General features: G+C 44.4%; 1 protein-coding gene across 1 annotated transcript; it reads right to left on the bottom strand.

The window, feature by feature from the left end:
* Nucleotides 1-542: 542 nt before the first annotated feature.
* LOC148888938 (dual specificity protein phosphatase 19-like) lies at nucleotides 543-19977 on the bottom strand. The gene is made up of 5 exons (XM_089012710.1): nucleotides 19810-19977; nucleotides 19275-19502; nucleotides 15355-15401; nucleotides 4807-4959; nucleotides 543-4709 (listed from the first exon to the last, which is right to left on the bottom strand). Exons 2-5 carry the CDS (start codon nucleotides 19489-19491, stop codon nucleotides 4527-4529), a joined length of 600 nt encoding a protein of 199 aa, XP_088868836.1. The 5' UTR covers nucleotides 19492-19502; nucleotides 19810-19977; the 3' UTR covers nucleotides 543-4526.
* Nucleotides 19978-20075: the final 98 nt, after the last annotated feature.

The raw sequence follows: 20075 nt of genomic DNA, 5'->3' as shown, positions 1-20075 counted from the left end.
AGATTGACATCTGTGATGTCAAGCATTAGCCAGCTAGCTGAGTAAAAACAGAGCTAGCTAGTTAGCTAGCGAGCTTGCTCAAGGTATGAGCATGGAATTTCACATGTTTGAATTGCTTTCGCGGGCCGAAGAAAATCATGTGGCGGGCCTTGACTTGGACACTTGTGATATACTGCATAACACCTGATAATGTGGTGTTCCTTATATTTGTAAAAGTTTTATATATTTCTATATTATATTTGTAAAACTTTTTTCCTTTATTGAAGGTGCGCTTTACACATGGAAAAACTACACCATTCATTGGGGATAGGTCTTATACTCTCCTGCGCCTTATACACTACACCGGAAAATGCATTACTTGCAAATAAGTTGGTCGAAAGGGACACCACAAATGCGTCAGGAAGCACAATGCCATGAGCAAAAGCCCCCCCCCCTCCCTTCCCCGCCCCCAAGCCGCCTCGAGTAGTTAACCTTCTTCTTTCACCATCTTGAGGAATGATCCCGTGTAGGTGCTTTCTCTGTGTTAATTTTATCTAGTTCCTCATCAATTGTGTTCTGTTTAGCTGGGTTGATAGTGGGGTTGGTTGTGGAGCCTGATTGATGGGATATTTTAACCTTGCAGTCTACACTCTGCCTTTGAACTATCAAAGTTGAAGCGCTCTCACTGTCGTCTACCTGTCTCTTTAATGTTTAAAGCACCTCCTCTCACTGCTGCGTTCTTGACCAATCACGTGGCTTTAACCGAAGACTGGGGGCGGTGAATAGAGGACAAAAAAAAGTTGGCAGCCATTTCTTTTTGGAGAACGACTTCACTCTCTCTCTATCTGTAAACCCCACACCCCCAGGGTTTTTGACTCGCGGGCCACAATGGGTTCTAAAACGTGACAGAGGGGCCGGGCCAGGAGCATTTGGAGGGACTGTTTGGGCCAGATATACTAAACCTAAAGCATTAAAGGACAACCGATGTCTCCGGACAAGTTGTGTCCATAATTTGTAAAATGGCTTCAAATGACTTCTACTGGGCGTATTTTAATAAGATTCCACCGCATATAGCTATATTTTACGTTTTAAGACTCACGCTGAATATTCAGGAAGTCTTGTTTTTGAGTTGGTGACGAGTCCGTACGTCACGTCACTAAAGGAATGCCCCTGACGGAAAAAAAGACACATTGTAGCAGTCCTTCCATCACGTCAATGTATTTTGCTGTACTTGTTTGGTCTGAAAACCTCATGTTGCACCCAAAAGCCGCCAGAAGAGGGCGTACAAGCTCCATGGAAGGAATTTATCAGCCTGTGGAAACGGGCTGATTCATTCCTCACAGGAGCTGGTCGCCATTTTTTCTGCCTCTTTTCTGGGACGCTACATTGCAGTCCAGATGCCTCAAAATGACACGGAATAAATTCTTTAATCGATTGCAAACATGTATGCTTTCCTCTTCAGAACTATTTGAATCATATTCATAACTGGATGTGTTACAAGAAAGCATATTCTCCGAATCTGAAGCCATTGTTTTGATTCTCCAGCAATGCAAGACGTCTTGGCGTGACGTCGCGAACTGGGGGCGGGACTTTCTGAAAATGCCCAATTCGCAGCTCAATTTTTTTGCAGATTTTGGACACTTTAAGTCATTTTTATTGGTGTTTTGCATTTGAATAAAAATATCATGCTGTGTGTTTTGGGTATTTTAGATGCTATAGAACGTTTTTCTGATGTCAGTTAAGAAACAAAAAAGTGACGTTGGTTGTCATTTAAATGTAGTGTGTGCAAAACTCAGAGCACAGTAAGAAAACTACAACCCAATTTAATAACTGTCTTTCAAATGTGAAAAATAGCACTTATCAGTTAATAAATGTATCTCAAGGAATATGCAAGATATGGCATTTACATACTATTTCGCAGATACTGGGAGGATGAAATGGAAATGGATTAAAATAACATACGCACTGTGATTGATGAAGATTGTGTCTGCTTTTAATAAGTTTCAATCAAAGGTGCAACGTTAAAGAAATCAACATTTATTGAAAAATGGCATCACTTTCAACATTCAAAACATATTATTACACAACAAAATACTCAAGCTCAATAATATCTACTTTTGTGTGAAACTCCGCAAAATCATGGATGCATTGTCATGACCGCGCGCTCTACAAACTCTACAATCACAGGCTGTATCCTACCTGCACCTGAAATTTGCATACTCGGCACGACAGCCAATCAGAAGTCTGCTTTGTGGTTCTGGACTTTCCAGAGCGTTATAAGGTCGTGCATTTGCATATCATTTTCCGAAGTAGATGCACAGAACCTCAGCCCCAGAAGAAAGATTCAAAAGAAGCTAACAAAATTTATGACGCTACAAAACGCAAACGTACATTATCCCGTGACTGTAAAGTGTACTTGACAGTTTTGAAAGGCGCTTAGTGGCTTGTAGCAGACAACAAAACGCAAACATTGCATTGTGCACCATGATGACGAATGAGGTTGTTTTTTTTAGATTAGTCTTCTTAGTGTGTTTCAAGTTGTGAAAAATAGGTTGGTGTCTGCTGGTGGTCTCTGATGTCCGCTAACTTATATCATGAGTTTCAGACACTGTTTTTACTATAATTTGGACAAGTTCAGCGGGCCAGATTAAAAAGCCTAATGGGCCGTAGTTTGCCCATGTCTGCCATAAAACATAATTTTCTACTAAATAAGCCTGATCAAAATATACCTTATTTTATGTATAATAAATGTGCTATTGTATTGTAATAAAGAAATAAACGGTACTGTATAATCAAGTCGTTTTATTTACCTTTGTGATGGTCGTTGATGGAGTTGCCTCTTGATGATATCCAAGTGAAGTTGCCGTGCTTTCTCGGCGATAATACCCTCACTCACAGTGTCCCCTGCGAGGTGCTTTTCATTAATCCAAATCAACAGACGTTTTTCAACCTCTTCTATTGCCTGAGACCGTTGCTTAGAAAACACAGAAAAACCCGTAGCCACACGTAGCAATGGTCAACTTAGCGTACTGGTACGAGGCCGCTAAGTCACACAAACGCACACCTCGTTGGTATTATTCGATGATCTCCTTCTTCTCCTCGACCGTCATTTTCTTTTGTGTCCTCTTCGACTTAACACTAGCCTGTGGTGGGGTCTTTTTCTGTCCCATAACAGCAAAAGTACTCCACTTGATAACAAACCACATCTGCACTCAAAGAAAACTAGTCCGCCAGCCATTGTGGTGCTGCGTGTGTTTCCCGATAACTAGTTTGTATGCCAGGATTATATTCTCGCGAATTTAATGTTCGTAAAACGAAAAGTTCATTAGCTGAAGTGTTCGTAAGCCAAGGTATTACTATACAGTCAAATATGGGTTTTCAAACATAATCCGTTCCAGAAACCTATTCTAAACCCGATTAGTTCCAAAACCGAGACAAATATTCCCATTAGAATCAATGTAAATATTTTTAATCTGTTCCAAGTCCAGAAAACACCTTTTTTAAAAGCACTTTTTTACTATTTTACATCATAAACTGTATGTCATTTGTGAAAATATTGTAAAAAGAAATTGTCATATCTTTTATTTTCACCAATTTTAACATCAACATTGACATTGGAACATAAAAACATCTCTGTCTGTCATGGGGTGCGTTGGCACTTATCCCAGCTATCTTTGGGCAGTAGGCCGGGGACATCCTGGACCAGTTGCTAGCCAATCACAGGGTACACAAACCATCCTTCAGGAACAATGCTAAAATCTTTTTTGTCCCGCAAATAATTAAATAATAACAATTTGGGTAGGCTCATTCTGTCAATTAGTGTCCTCATTTTCTAATTTGCGGTACCTAATTGAGCCTGTAGGTGGCAGCACTCGGCACACGCAGCTAACAGCGCTACTGCTCTATGTATTCATAGATAGCTATTAGCTATCTATTTGCTAGCTGTTAGCTATCTATTCGCTAGCTAATAGCTATCTATTCACTAGCTATTGGCTAGCTATTAACTACCTATCTACCTAGCTTGCTATCTATTTGATTTACTTCCGGGTTGAGTGAATGCTGGCGCGTGTGGGTGCCACTGCTCACCCACAGAAATAAAAAACGGATCCTGTGACTGTAAAGTGTCCTTGAGAGTTTTGAAAGGTGCATATAAATGAAATTTATTATTATTATTATTATTATTATTATTATTATTATTATTATTATTATTATTATTATTATTATTATTATTGATTTTATGACAGGAGGCTGTGGGCTGAATGAAAATTGACCAGGGCCCGCATTTGGCCCCCGTGCCACAATTTGGACATGCTGAAATACATGGTTCCGTTTGGTGGACCCAAAAAAATGGTAGAAGCCAAGTCTCACGTTAGACTTGACTTGTTGGAAGTTTCGTCCTTGGACTTCTTTCTTGCCCCCATCTTGGGCCTTCAATCATTATCCAAACGTATGGGGGGGCGGGGCTTCTTGACCCTCCCCCAAATGACAACTTTTGTTGTGAATCGGTGACGTAGGAAAAAAACAATTTAAGTGAAGACGGACGACGCTCATGGTATATAGCTCTGCAACTGGCGCCAGAATCCCGAGTTGGGTCGACTTGAAGGCCTGGCCCGCTTGACCTGGCAGAAGGCATCGTGGAATGGGAGCCCTTCCCTCCACATCAAGTAGGCCGTCACGATGGAGGACGAGCGGGACACGCCGGCATTGCAGTGAACTAGAACCACTCCGTCCTGAAGATTGAGATGTGATCACATGGCAAAGCCACCCCGCTTACAAGCCGGGCTACAGTTAGCTCTTCTGTTGCATATGGTACAAGTGCCCCCATACCTGTTCCCGGGCCTGATCGATAAAGGAGCCGCATTCGTTGACGTAGGAAGTGATATCGGTTTCCGGGACGTCCAGGATCTGGAGCGTCTTGTAGACCAGTCGATCGGGGAAAGGGTTAGCCACTCCGTAAGCCACGTTTAGCACATGCGACACCTGCGAGACATGAAAGCGATGAGGCACCTTGAGCTAATGAGCCTCCGTTGTCGGCTTTGACGTGAGGGAGGCGGGGCAGGTGTGCGATTGTGTGTGTATTACGAGGCAGATGGCGTCCATTCAGGCCTGTCTCACTTCAGTCGACTTTACCTCTGACGCCGTTGATTCTGAGTTGATGAGCCAAAAATCGGAATCAGAATCATCTATATTGCCAAGTATGTAGAACACACAAGGAATTTGTCTCCGGTAGCACATGCCGCACTAATATCATCATAAGAAGCGCCATGTTTGATTTCCCAAACCAGTAAAATGAAATTGACCAAATTTCCAATTTTTTAAATTAAGTAGCAGGTATTAATTTAGCAGACAATGTGCAAAAATGTGTCCACTTTAGTGCCAGGGTTTTTGTCATTATCACTCGAATTCCAGAACCCACAGAATATTGATTTTTATAATAATAATAATAATAATAATAATAATAATAATAATAATAATAATAATAATAATAATAATAATAATAATAATAATAATAATACATATCATTTCTAAGCGCCTTTAAAAACTCTCAAACTTTTTAGTCACAGGATAAGTTTTTCTGAAGGTGAGCAGCGGCAGCCACACGCGCCAGCGTTCACTCAACCCGGAAGTAACTCAAATAGATAGAAAGCTAGTTTTAGGACGACATCAAAATTCAATGCAGCGTTAGAAAGCTTAGACTCTCTTCGAGTTAATTCCTAAGTTATATGGTGCTGGCGTTATCTGAGCTTGAAATGAGGTTGGCTGTCCTAAATATGACGCAATACATATATATTGGTTTATATAGTGCTTGAACAACAGCTGAAGCTGTAACAAAGTGCTAACACGTAAAAAAAAGCAAATGCTGCCCCCTTGTGGAAGTGGAAAAACATGGACAGAGGTCTGACCAGCGCTTTATTTATTTATTTTTGGAATTGAAAAGCATGACATGGAGCGCCATTGCCAAATTTGTTCGGGTTTTGGTTTTTCTTGTGGGGAGTGCCAATAGAGCGCTGGTTAGACCTCTGGCAGTGTTTTTTCCTTCCACGAGGGGTCATCATTTTGCCTTTTGTCCACATTAGCGCATTGTTATGGCTTCATCTGTTGTTAAAGCGCTATATATATATATATATATATATATATATATATATATATATATATATATATATATATATATATATATATATATATATATATATTTTTATTTTATTTATTTTTTTTTACTTCAAAATTTTCCAGCAGCTCCTGTATTTTGTTTTTCTACTTCTTTCTTTCCTTTCCTCTTCCTTTCATAACTTTTCTGCTGTGAAGTGTAAATTTCTCCACTGTGAGACGAATAAAGGTACATCCAATCCAATCTAATATAAATCAATATACAGTCAAGTCTTGTTATATCGATATTCTCGGGAGTTAGAAAAAATGTCGATATAACCGTACTGTCGATATATCCGTCCTGCGCTGAACTGCATTAACAAAAGCCGCCAAAAGAGGGCATCCAAGCGCCATATAAGAAACGAAGCTGGCCATGAGCTCGCCATTTTGTGCCTTTTTTTTTGGGTGAGAGATGTTCCCCGAATGTTGCCTCAAAATGGCACATAAAATTCTTTAATCGATTGCAAACATGTATGCTTTCCTCTTCAAAACTATTTGAATCATATTCATAACTGGATGTGTAACAAGAAAGCATATTATCAGAATCTGAAGCCATTGTTTGGATTCACAAGCAATGCAAGACGTCTTGGCGTGAAGTCATTTTTATTGGTGTTTTGCATTTGAATAAAAAGTGACATCGGTTGTCCTTTAATACACAGTATGGAATGTTAATAATTTTCAAAATCATCGCGCTTCAGCAGACAAAACAAGAAACATTGTTGCAAAAAACGATTGCATTCATATACAGTACAGTGGGCATGTACATAACACAACAGGGAAACTGCAACGCTTACATCTTACTGTATTATGTATGCAATTTAAAAAAGTAATCAATCTTCTTCTGCTTCCCATTTTTACCTTTTAACACAAACACTTCAATCTCGTCTGCTACACACGAGCTAGCGTCTGAAAATAAAAATGGATCCGCGACACGGGAGCTGGTCACGTAACAAACTCACGTGGCCAAGTCGACCAATGGCGAGGCCGATGGCGCGACCGATGGCGTGTATCGATATAAACATAGCAAAATGGCCGGCGGGAGATGGAAAAGAGCACCGTAGTAACCGGATTATCGTAAAAAACACGAATCGTACTAAACGGAACTAATTATACATAAAAAGACTAGAAATGTGCACGGGAAATGAAAATAGTGTCGCAATAAGCAGTATTATCAATATAAACAATATCGATATTGTCACATCTCGTCGCCGTCCTGGGCTCGTCTCCGTCGACTTCCGCATCCGGGCCGCTGGCAGCGGCTACGGCGACCGAGCGTTGAGGGGGGTGTTTCGTCGCGGATTGAACACCGACCTCAAGGACGAGTTGGCTACCCGCGACGCGGGCACCACCTTCGACGACCTGGTCGCCATAATCATCGGCCTGGATCACCGCCTTCGGGAGCGACAGAGGGAGCAGCGCGGCCGACGGCCCAGACGGCCCCGAAGCCGGTCCAGATCTCTCACACCCGGCAGCGAGCGCGTGCGGCGCCTGGAGGAATCCCCCGAACCTATGATCATAGGGGGAGGGAACGACCGCACTATCCCCGGGGCTAGCCGCACCCAAGGCCCCCAGCCAAAGACCTCAGGTCCCCGCAAGTCCCCGTCGAAACGGCGACCACAGCGACCTCTGGAGGTCAAAGCCACGACCCCCGTTACCCGGTTGGAGCTGGACAGCAAATTAATCGGCCCGTCCAGCTCCCAAACCGTGCGGGCCCTTGTGGACTCGGGGGCCGACGGGTGCATCATTGACCCCCAGCTGGCGGACTTGTTGGGCTGCCAGCTGATTGATCTCCACCCCCCGAAGGAGATCGTCGACCTGGACGGCAGACTGTTAGCCCGAGTCACCCACCTTACTGCCCCGCTAAAACTCCGGGTAGCGGGGAACCACGTCGAGCACCGCCAATTTCTAGTTATGCCCTCCCGGAATGCGCCGTTGGTATTGGGTCTCCCCTGGCTCAATACCCACGACCCATCCATCTCCTGGGAGGGCCCCACCATTCAGGTTTGGAGCCCCTACTGCTATGCCAACTGCCTGCGGTCGGCTACGGCAGGGCGAGACCCCTCCCGCGTTGGCCCGCCCGAGGCCATCTGCCTCAAGGGCGTGCCACAATGCTACCATGACCTGCGGGAGGTGTTAGGCAAAGACAACGCCCAATCCCTGCCACCCCACCGACCGTATGACTGTGCCATCGACTTGCAGCCAGAGGCTCCATTACCGGACTCCAGACTTTTTCACATTTCACAACCTGAACGGGAAGCCCTGAGCACTTACATAGACTCCTCCCTTGCGGCGGGACTCATCCGGCCGTCACGGTCTCCGTTGGGCGCAGGGTTCTTCTTTATTGACAAGAAGGACGGAACCCTGCGTCCGTGTGTCGACTACTGGAGTCTGAACGACATCACCATCCGAAACAAATACCCCCTCCCCCTCATGGACTCAGCCTTCACGCCCCTTCAGTCCGCAACCATTTTTTCCAAATTAGACCTCCGCAGTGCGTACCACTTGGTCCGCATCCGGGAGGGGGATGAATGGAAAACTGCATTTAAAACACCGTTAGGTTATTTTGAATATCTGGTGATGCAGTTCGGACTCACGAACGCGCCCGCCGTCTTCCAGAACTTGATCAATGATGAGCTCAGGGACTTCCTCAATGTTTTTGTTTTCGTTTATCTGGATGATATTCTTATTTTTTCTCGTTCTGCAGAGGAGCACCGGCAACACGTCCGACGGGTCCTGGCGCGGCTCCTGCAAAACCGGCTCTACGTGAAGGCAGAGAAGTGCGAGTTCCACGTCCGCTCTCTGTTCTTCCTAGGGTTCGTCGTGGAGCAGGGGCAGCTCAGGGCCGACCCCACTAAGACGAAAGCGGTGGTGGAATGGCCGATCCCGAAGACGTGCAAACAGCTCCAGCGGTTTTTGGGGTTTGCCAACTTCTACCGCCGCTTCATTCGGGGGTATAGTCAGAAGGCACTCCCCCTCACTAACCTCACTTCCTCCAAGATTCCCTTCAGGTGGACGCCCGACGCTGAGGGGTCTTTCAACCGCCTCCGTCTTGCCTTCACTAACCCCCCTGTTCTGCGTCATCCCGACCCGGATCTCCCGTTCACGGTCGAGGTTGACGCATCCGAGTCCGGAGTAGGGGCCGTTCTGTCCCAGCGCTCTCCCATGGACCAGAAGCTACGCCCATGCGCCTTCTTCTCCCGCCGGCTCAGCCCCGCCGAGACCAACTATGACGTCGGCAACCGGGAACTGCTGGCGGTCGTCCTGGCCCTTCAGGAATGGAGACAGTGGCTTGATGGAGCGAAACACCCCTTCACCGTCTACACGGACCATAAAAACCTGGCGGCCATCCGGTCGGCCAAGAGACTAAACTCTAGACAGGCCCGATAGTCACTCTTCCTCACCCGGTTTAACTTTTCTCTCACCTACTGCCCAGGGTCACAGAACTCCAAGCCCGTGCCCTATCCCGCATCCATGAGCCGGCAGAAAGGGAGGAGACCACCACCAACATCCTGCCGGCCCAACGCATCCTGGGTGCCCTGAGGTGGGAGGTTGAGAGAAAAGTACAGCAAGCCCAGGGGACGACCCCCATCCCCAGGGGCTGTCCTAAGGATCGCCTGTTCGCCCCCCCCCCCCTCTTCGCACGGAGGTGCTCGTCTGGGGGCACACCTCCAAGATAGCTTGTCACCCGGGGGTCAACAGGACGATCCAACTCATCGCCCAACGGTTCTGGTGGCCGGGGTTCCGGAGGGACATCACCCTCTTCGTGAAGGCCTGCCCGACCTGTGCCTGTGGGAAAGCCTCCCATCAGCCCCCGGCAGGATTCCTCCGGCCGCTACCGGTACCGTCCAGACCCTGGTTCCACATCTCCGTCGACTTCGTGACAGGCCTCCCCCCCTCCCGTGGCAAGACGGTCGTCCTCACCGTTGTGGACCGATTCTCCAAGTCGGCCCACTTCGTCCCGTTAACCAGGTTGCCGTCCGCCATCGAGACGGCTCAACTCCTGGTTAACCACGTCGTCCGTCTCCACGGGATTCCGACGGACATCGTGTCGGACCGGGAACCGCAGTTCGTGTCCAAGGTATGGAAACGTTTCTGTCGGTCCCCAGGGGCGTCGGCGAGCCTGTCGTCTGGATACCATCCCCAGACCAACGGACAGACGGAGAGGAAGAACCAGGACCTGGAGGCGGCCCTCCGATGCGTGTGCCTCCACAACCCGGCGTCGTGGGCCCTGCACCTACCCTGGGTGGAGTACGCCCACAACTCCCTGGTCTCCGCAGCCACAGGTCGGTCCCCATTTATGTCCGCCTGTGGCTATCAGCCGCCCTTGTTTCCCACACAGGAGGGCCAGGTGGAGGTCCCGTCTATTGAACATCACCTCAGACGGGCCCACCGAGTCTGGAAGGAGACCAGGGACGCCCTGACACGCACCGCATCCCGGAACCAGCGGGTGGCGGACCGTCACCGGAGACAGGCACCCAACTACCAGGTCGGGCAGGAGGTGTGGCTGTCGACGAGGGACCTTCGGCTGGCAGGGTCTTCAGCCAAGCTGGGCCCACGCTTCACGGGTCCCTTCCCCATCGAGGCCATCCTCAGCCTGGTCTCTGTGAGGCTCCGGCTGCCACCCACCATGAAGATCCACCCCGTTTTCCACGTTTCCCTCCTCAAGCCAGTGGAAACCAGCTCCTTAGCCCCCACGCCCACGCCCCCACCTCCCCCCGGATGTTGGCCGACGGACCGGTCTACACCGTGCGGGAGATACTGGACTCCAGGCGCATGGGCAGAGGAGTGCAGTACCTGGTCGACTGGGAGGGCTATGGACCGGAGGAACGACAGTGGGTCCCACGTGCCTGGATCCTCGACCCATCTCTCATCCGGGCGTTCCATGCGGCTCACCCTTCCAAACCTGGTGGGGGGGGGGGCACTGTCACATCTCGTCGCCGTCCTGAGTGCGCCCCGCCCCTCCTGTCATCTCCTCCGCTGCTCCCTGGAGACGGCCCCTCCCATCATCATGCACCTGGGTCCCCACAGCTGATTGTCATTCCCTTGATTGTGCCTTCTGACTATATCTACCGATCGCGCAATACAGTCTCCGTTGGAGTATTCTGAAAGCTACCCTGCTACTTCCGTGCCGTCAGATCAGCTGTCACCGATCTCCCTCACTCACCTCATCCTGCTGTCATTTTTTAATGCGTGCCTCAGTAAAGACTTTTGTATACGAGTATCTGTCTCACCGTGTATTTTGGATCCACACTCCCCGCTTTCCTTTCGTTACTCGAGCCCAGCCCTCGAGCCTCAAGTAACGTGACAGATATAACGAGACTTTACTGTATATGTATGTATTTTGGACAGCTGCCCCCATTTCAAACTCAGATAACTCCAGACCCATATCATTTAGGAATTAACTGTTTTTCCCTGATAATAGTGTCGTAATAAGCAGTATTATCAATATAAACGATATCGATATAACGAGACTTTACTGTATATGTATGTATTTTGGACAGCTGCCCCCATTTCAAACTCAGATAACTCCAGACCCATATCATTTAGGAATTAACTGTTTTTCCCTGATAATAGTGTCGTAATAAGCAGTATTATCAATATAAACGATATCGATATAACGAGACTTTACTGTATATGTATGTATTTTGGACAGCTGCCCCCATTTCAAACTCAGATAACTACAGACCCATATCATTTAGGAATTAACTGTTTTTCCCTGATAATAATGTCGTAATAAGCAGTATTATCAATATAAACGATATCAATATAACGAGACTTTACTGTATATGTATGTATTTTGGACAGCTGCCCCCATTTCAAACTCAGATAACTCCAGACCCATATCATTTAGGAATTAACTGTTTTTCCCTGATGACAGAAGAAAGTCGAAGGTTTCTTACACTGAATTGAATGTCTATGTAGTCCAAAAACTCAGTATTTTGTTGGTCTTGCAATTTGAGTGAAAATGACAAAAACCCTGGCACTGGAGTGGACACATTTTTGCATATCGTCTGCTGTCGATGAGTTAATGAGTTGATTGGGGAAAATCGGATTTGTTTTTGTTGTTATTATGAGCTTACGCTGCAGAAAAAAACATTGATTTCCCAACTTTTAAAAAAAAGTGCTTGTTGAATGGTAGAAACACTTCAATGCTTCATGCGCGCAACTGCCAGCTCCTTAAATTCTCCATCAAATTGAGTAAAAACACCAAAAAATGCTGACGTCTGCTTTTCTTTTTGTTTGCGCACCCCATTAATAACGCTAAGTGACTGTTATAATTTCGTCCCAGCACGCACCCGTAACACGCCGCCAAGTCATTATCGCCATCGATCACATGCTAACCTGCTAACATGCTAACGTGCCTGCAATCCGCCGCACTGGCTTTTCTTTCCAAGCAGATGTGGCGGCATTCGTGGGTCGAGAACAACGAGCGTGCTCATCCGCCTACCTCGCCCCCCCCCCACACCCTCCCTCCCCCGCACCTCCTTAATGAGCCACAAAAGTGCCATTCAGGTTGGGCGGCTGCTCGCCATTTGCTGAACGTAACACTCGCTCGCGGTGCTCTGTGAGTACACCGCAGTCATCATTTAACTCAACCCGTACTCTTGTTTTTATTGCCTCGTTCAAATAGAGTGAAGTGAGAGTGCTTTTTATAAGGGCGGCGGGCAATCAGCACCCTGTAGATATACAGTACAATGCTGGATGGGGCATTTGGTAGCTGGGGACTTATCGGAATTAATCCACTTCCTAATACCGAAGCTATCATGTTGTGTTATAAAAGCCATCAATACATTGAAAGAAAAGGGGGGATATAAAAGCATGCCACTGGGCCACGTGCATCATCCTGCAGTAGTTGAGAGGAAGCCATAGGTGTCCAAGTCAAGGCCCAGGGGCCAAAACTGGGCCGCCACATCATTTTTTTTCGGCCCGCGAAAGCAAATATAACGTGAAATTCTATGCTCATCTATTGAGCTTGCTCGCTAGCTATATAGTTCTCTTTTTACTCAGCTATCTGGCTAATGCTTGCTTTCAATTCAGCTAGGTGGCTAATGCCAGACATCACAGGTGTCCAAATCAAGGCCCGGGAGCCAAATCTCATTTTCTAATTTGTGGTTCCTAATTGAGCCTGTAGGTGGCAGCACACAAGGCCCGGGAGCCAAATCCGTCCCGCCACATCATTTTATTGGGCCCGTGAAAGCAAATCTTATGAAATTCCATGCTCATCCATCAAGCTAGCTAGCTCTCTTCTTATTCAGCGAGCTTGCCAATGCTTGACATCACAGGTGTCAAAGTCATGGCCCAGGGGCCAAAACTGGGCCGCCACATCATTTTTTTTCGGCCCGCGAAAGCAAATCTAACGTTAAATTCCATGCTCATCTATCGAGCTAACTCACTAGCTAGCTAGCTCTCTTTTTATTCAGCTGTTTGGCTAAAGCTTGACATCACAGGTATCCAAGTCAAGGCCTGGGGACCAAATCCGGCCTGACACATACAGTGAGACCTCAACTTACAAACACCTTATCTTACAAACTTTTCATCTTACAAACGTCAAATTTATGAAAATGAAACCTTATAATAAGCACTATTTTCATAATACACACCCACCACGGCTGGCGGAGTGATCTTCGGCGGAAGCACACGACCGAACAGCACCAGAGGTTAAGTTACCAACAGTCCTTATGGAAGGTGACTCTCCTTCCATAAGCCATCAACGACCATCAAAAAGGTCAATAAAACTTTATTTTACAGCACAGTTTATTTCTTTAATTACAGTCGTCATGTAATGTGCCTCTCTTTGTGACTTTATGATACAATGCAGCGTATTTCTTTCATTACAATACAATAGCATTTATTATACATAGAATAAGGTATGTTGTGTGTAGTTTTAAGGCTTATTTAGTTGAAAAGTATATTTTATGGAAACCCGGGTACTGATTATTCCCATTTTAATGGTTTCCTATGGGATTTTTTTTTTGAGATACACACTTTTCACCTTACACACTCTGTCTGGGAACCAATTAAGTTCGGAAATTGAGGTCTCACTGTAATTTTATTCGGCCTGTGTCAGCAAATCTTGTGAAATTCCATGCTTATCCATCGAGCGAGCTAGCTATCTTCTTATTCAGCTAGTTGGCTAATGATTTACATCACATATGCTAAAGTCAAGGCACGGGGGCCAAATCTGGCCCGCCACATCATTTTATTCGACCTGCGAAAGCAAATTAAACTTGTGAAATTCCACGCTATCTATTGAGGTCGCTCGCTAGCTAGCCATCTCTCTTTTTATTCAGCTAGCTGGCTAATGCTTGGCATCACAGGTGTCAAAGTCAAGGCCCGGGGGCCAAATCTGGCCCGCCTCAACATTTTATTCTAGCTAGGCTAATGCTTAACATCTACGACGTAGAGCAGGGTTGTCAATCTCATTTCACATTGTGGGCCACGTATGGCCTTGGTAGATGTCAAGTGGGCCGGACCATAAAAATTATACCATACGTGCTATAAATAACCAAAATGTCACGTCTTGCATTAGTTTTGGTGTAAAGAAGCACAAGAATGTTCGGAAACGATGATATTTAACGAGAATTCCTTTTACACAACCGATCCCAACGATTCTACAACGGCACAACACTTTCACAATAAATTAGGATCTAAACATATAATAATGCACTTTAAGATGAAATGATATTTATAAAGAAATGAATTTTCAAACGTTTGTTTTTGTTCCTGATATTTGTAACCCTGACCCTTATTGGACAATCATTGAATCGCACCTCATTAAAAATATGTATTGCATGTCATTTGTGCATTTTTGTCACTTTTAAAACTGCGCGGGCCTGATTAAACCTCCTTGGGGGCTGGTTCCGGCCCGCGGGACATATGTTTGACACCCCTGACGTAGAGCATTCTTTGGGCCTTTTTGATCCATTTTAAGACTTTGCTTTCACTAAGGATGACTCGTGAGAGTGGGCGACTTGGTCTTTGTATTTTTTTCCCCCCAAATGTATTTTTATCCCCTCAAGTCATCCTGCACAAACATTTTCGCTGCTCTATTTTCTGTAGCCATTCATCCGTCTCCATAGCGAGCGCCTTACGGAGATCTTTTCCTCCCCCTACTGGACGGGAGCGACCCTGCACGAGTCTGCCGCATTTAATTTCATGCTCCCCGCGGTCATGTGATCACCACACGGCAAGGACACGCCGGCGCAATTGATTCTTTTCTCCACTGACCTGATATCGCCGCAACGTGTCCACGTCGTGGGCCGCATCTTGAGAAGCTGAAAGTGCAAGAAAACAGGATGTGAGGAAAGAGAGTTTGAAGTTAGAACGAGAAAGAAAATAAAATCGCTTGAACGGCGAAGAGTAAAGAAGAAGAAAATGGGCACCCTCGGGCCGACACAAAATCCCAGCTGACGAGCTGGAAGGAAAAAGAAGCGCCACTTCAATGCCGCTTTTATGGAGCCGAACAGATGCAATATTCATATTGATCGCCGCTGAAGAGTTGGCTAGTCTTCCGGGTGAAGGGTGAACGGCCACGTCGGGGAATCGGGTGTCAAGCTCAAGGACATTTTGACGGCATGCGCTCTTAGGCAAGATGCAACTGTGTTAGCGCCCCGTCGCGTCCAAGAAAGGCATCCCATAACGCATTCACCGCCATTCCTGAATTTATGCGGGAATTGTAAATATGACCTCGAGCATCATTCCCGGAATTCGTTCGGGTTTTGGTTTTTCATGTTTGGATTGGATTGGATATGCCTTTATTAGTCTCACAGTGGAGAAATTTACATTTCACAGCAGCAAAGTGATGAAGGGAATGAGAGTAGAAAAACAAAAAAACTTGGGTGCTGATAAAGTGCTATCAGACCTCCGGCAATGTTTTTCCCTTCCACAAGGGGGCAGCATTTGCTCCCCCCCACACACATTGGCGCTTTGTTTAGTTGTTGTTAAAGCGCTATACAGTGAGACCTCAACTTACAAACACCTCAACTTACAAACTTTTTGTCTTACAAACGTCAAATTTCTGAAAATTAAACCTTATAATAAGCACTATTTTCATAATACACACCCACCACGGCTGGCGGAGTGATCTTCGGCGGAAGCACACGACCGAACAGCACCAGAGGTTAAGTTACCAACAGTACTTATGGAAGGTGATTCTCCTTCCATAAGCCATCAACGACCATCAAAAAGGTAAATAAAACTTTATTTTACAGCAGTTTATTTCTTTAATTACAGTCCTCATGTAATGTGCCTCTCTTTCCAAACAGCAATTCCCTTTGACCTTCGACCTCCAACGCCATTCCATCAAGCCATAAATTACCATCACAAATGTAAATAAAGTGACTTTATGATACAATGTAGTGTATTTCTTTCATTACAATACAATAGCACATTTATTATACATAGAATAAGGTATGTTGTGTGTAGTTTTAAGGCTTATTTAGTTGAAAAGTATATTTTATGGAAACCCGGGAACGGATTATTCCCATTTTAATGGTGTCCTATGGGAATTTTTTTTTGAGATACACACTTTCACTTTTACACGCCACAGCAAATCAGTGTCCTCCATCTTTAGAGGTTTGATCCGCATGTTTGTTTTGGCCCGGCTTTTACGTCGGATGCCCTTCCTGACACAACCCTCTGTATTTATCCGGGCTTGGGACCGGCACAAGAAGACATATGTCCCTTTGTGGCTACAGAACAAGCAATGTGTATGTATTGTATTGTATTTTGTACATCCACCCACATTTCAAGCTCAGTTAACTCCAGACCCATATAACTTAGGAATTAACTCTCTCTTAGAGAGTATAAGGTTTCTAACGCTGCATTGAATGTTTATTTCGTCCTATAACTCAATATTCTGTGGGTCCTGGAATTGGAGTGAAAATGACAAAAACCCTGGCACTGGAGTGGACACATTTTTACACATCATCTGGCACTTAATGAGATAAGAGACAAGTTCATACAATAATAATAATAATAATAATAATAATAAATAATAATAATAATAATAATAATAATATTACAATTCATTTATAAACACCTTTCCTTGCTGGGTCAGAGAGGACAGTAATTTCATCTGTGCTGTATGTCATGCATATTAACATATTTGACAATAAAGCTGACTTTGACTTTGAAAACTCTCAAGGTCACTACAGTCACAGGATAAGTTTTTCTGTGGGTGAGCAGCAGCAGCCACATGTGCCAGTGTTCACTCAACCCGGAGTAACTCAAATAGACAAAAAGCTAGCTAGGTAGCTAGCTAATAGATAGCTAATAATAATAATAATAATAATAATAATAATAATAATAATAATAAAGTGACCTTTCAAACTCTCAAGGTCACTTTACAGTCACAGGATAAGTAATAGATAGCTAATAGATAGCTAGCTATACAGCTAATAGCATTTTTTACACATCATCTGGCACTGAATGAAATAAGAGACAAGTTTATATAATAATAATAATAATAATAATAATAATAATAATAATAATAATAATAATAATAATAATAATAATAATAATTGGATTGGATTTGCCTTTATTATTCTCACAGTGGAGAAATTTACATTTCACAGCAGCAAAGTGATGAAAGGAATGAAAGTAGAAAAACAAAATACATGAGCTGCTGGAAATAATAATGCCTTTCATTTATAAACGGCTTCCAAAACTCTCAAGGTCACTTTACAGTCACAGGATAAGTTTTCTTTTGTGAGTGAGCAGCGGCAGCAACATGCGCCACCGTTCACTCAACCCAGAAGTAACTCAAATAGATAGAAAGCTATCTAGCTAGCCAATAGATAGCTAATATGTAGCTAGCTAGATAGCTAGCTAGATATCCAGCTATATAGCAAATAGATAGCAAACAGATAGCAAATAGCTAGGTAGTTAGATAGCTAGCTAGAGGGCTGGATATCCATTTCTGTGAACCCGTGACTAAAAAAAAATTGGAATTGGAATCATCTTTCCCCAATTGAAATGAAACCATTGGATGCAGTCTTGAGTAAGGCGACGTTATATGATTCGGTTCAATCAACATGTAATTCTCTTTGTTTGATGTTTACTTAGACCAGGCGTCGGCAACCCGCGGCTCCGGAGCCGCATGTGGCTCTTTCACCCCCCTGCTGCGGCTCCCTGCGGCTTTAGAAAATAAATCATGAGTATTTAATTTAATGTATTTTATTTAAGTTCGTTCATTTTTAAAATGTAATTCTAAATTTGAAGATTATGGTGATTATAAATAATACAAAATAAAACGTATTAATTTTTTTTGTTGCTCATAATATACGTCACAACCATCGACAGTGGACGTATATCCCGTCACAACCGCCAAATTGTGCACGATTTCTTGAATTTTTCGACCCCCAGGTAGGCCAACTATGGATAAATCTAAGAAAAGTGTCTGAAGAAAACAGAACGTTTAATGATACGTGGGCCGATTCGTTCGCCTTCACTGCTGACGAGACGGGTTTATCGGTATGCTTAATATGTAATGAGAAGTTAGCGTCTTTTTTTCGGAGTTTAAAATGTTTTTGTTGCGTGTAGAAATGTAATTTCGCTTCTCTGTAACAGTTCATTGATTCATAAATGCAACACACTATAGTTTGTTTATGCATATACGTATCAAGGTAAAAAACGATGATGTTTTCATGATGCAGTGTTGTCTTCATTTTAAATGTCAAAAGGATTTTGTGGCTCCCAGTGTTTTCTTTTCTGTGGGAAATGGGTCCAAATGGTTCTTTGAGTCGTAAAGGTTGCCGACCCCTGACTTAGACAGTCAACTTCAGGTGGCAATAAATATCTTTATTATAAAAAATGGACTCTTATACTATAAATATGGGTTGATGCGTGTATTTTCAAACATTTTCCATACATAAGGCGCACCGGACATAAGGTGCAACTTCAATGAATGAAAAAAGTTTTCCAATTATAATATAAAAATATATATCAACGTTTTCCAAATATATGATGGAGTGGAAGTATAAAATATCGAGTATGGATTTGGTGTGTATGGATAAAATGATCAATGCTATGAAGAGACCCAGGCCCCGCTGAGATCCACGCCGACGCGCAAAAAAAACAACAACTTAAACTCTGCTTTTGTAAAAAAAAGAGTGGAAGATGGATGTGGGCTACTATTTCATGATTACCCAGCAATAAGAAAGGTCGAACCACTCCGACTTGAAGATCCAGACTATCATCCTCCACAAATCCGCATCCGTTTGCATCCTCCAGCTCCTCCACGTGTGTGCCGCCAACGGTGGTCCTCTCCAACAGCTTCCTGCCAGTCACCGTGGTAACACGGGTGCACTGTTTCCTCAAGCGGCTTTTGGAGAACCCCTGGATCTCCCCGGACAGTGAATGCATCGCAAACAAAGCTGTAATAGAGATAACATGGAGATATTCAGCAATTTTGGCAACATTTTTGTGAAGTTTGATTAATTGCGTTTATAAACAAATTGTAAGGTAAGTAACCTATATTACATTGTAATTTCGGAACCGTTGTGCAATTTGCTTCAATTTCAAGTATTTACAACTTATGCGACAAATAACACTTAATGATTCAAATCAGTCACCCTTTCCCTACATGAAATTAAAATGTGGTTAATTATCGATGTGATAAACACAAGATTAACAGCCCAAAACGTAGCTTTGTAGGGAGTTAAAAACGATTCGTGTACTCGCCTCGTTTAAAATATGCAAAAGTAGTCTTGAAACAAGCAACGTGAAAGTTTTATAATCACGATCGCAAGCCTTTTCGTGACACTTTAGCAGATAACGTTATCGCATTTATTAGGAGAAAATGAACCTTCGCCATTTGTAAACAATGTCCAACATCTCTACTGTACGGGCAGAGAAGCGGAAGGACGTCATTGGTTGCGTTCATCGTCTTATACAAAGGTAGGCAAAGTGAAAATCGCCTTGAGGGAGAATTTTATCTCACCTACAAG

The sequence above is a fragment of the Hippocampus bargibanti genome, linkage group LG13 (assembly GCF_051943395.1).
Source record: "Hippocampus bargibanti isolate YZ-2025 linkage group LG13, ASM5194339v1, whole genome shotgun sequence".
NCBI lineage: Eukaryota > Metazoa > Chordata > Actinopteri > Syngnathiformes > Syngnathidae > Hippocampus > Hippocampus bargibanti.
This window is presented reverse-complemented; position numbering and strand designations above follow the sequence as displayed.

Bases quoted from the DNA above. Each gene is read 5' to 3' on its own strand.
- LOC148888938 (XM_089012710.1), bottom strand. From the start codon at position 19,491: ATGCATTCACTGTCCGGGGAGATCCAGGGGTTCTCCAAAAGCCGCTTG. The intron at 15,402-19,274 runs GTAATCATGAAA...TTGCACTTTCAG, and splicing joins TCGACCTTTCTTATTGCTGG to CTTCTCAAGATGCGGCCCAC. The intron at 4,710-4,806 runs GTATGGGGGCAC...CTCAATCTTCAG, and splicing joins TCGATCAGGCCCGGGAACAG to GACGGAGTGGTTCTAGTTCA.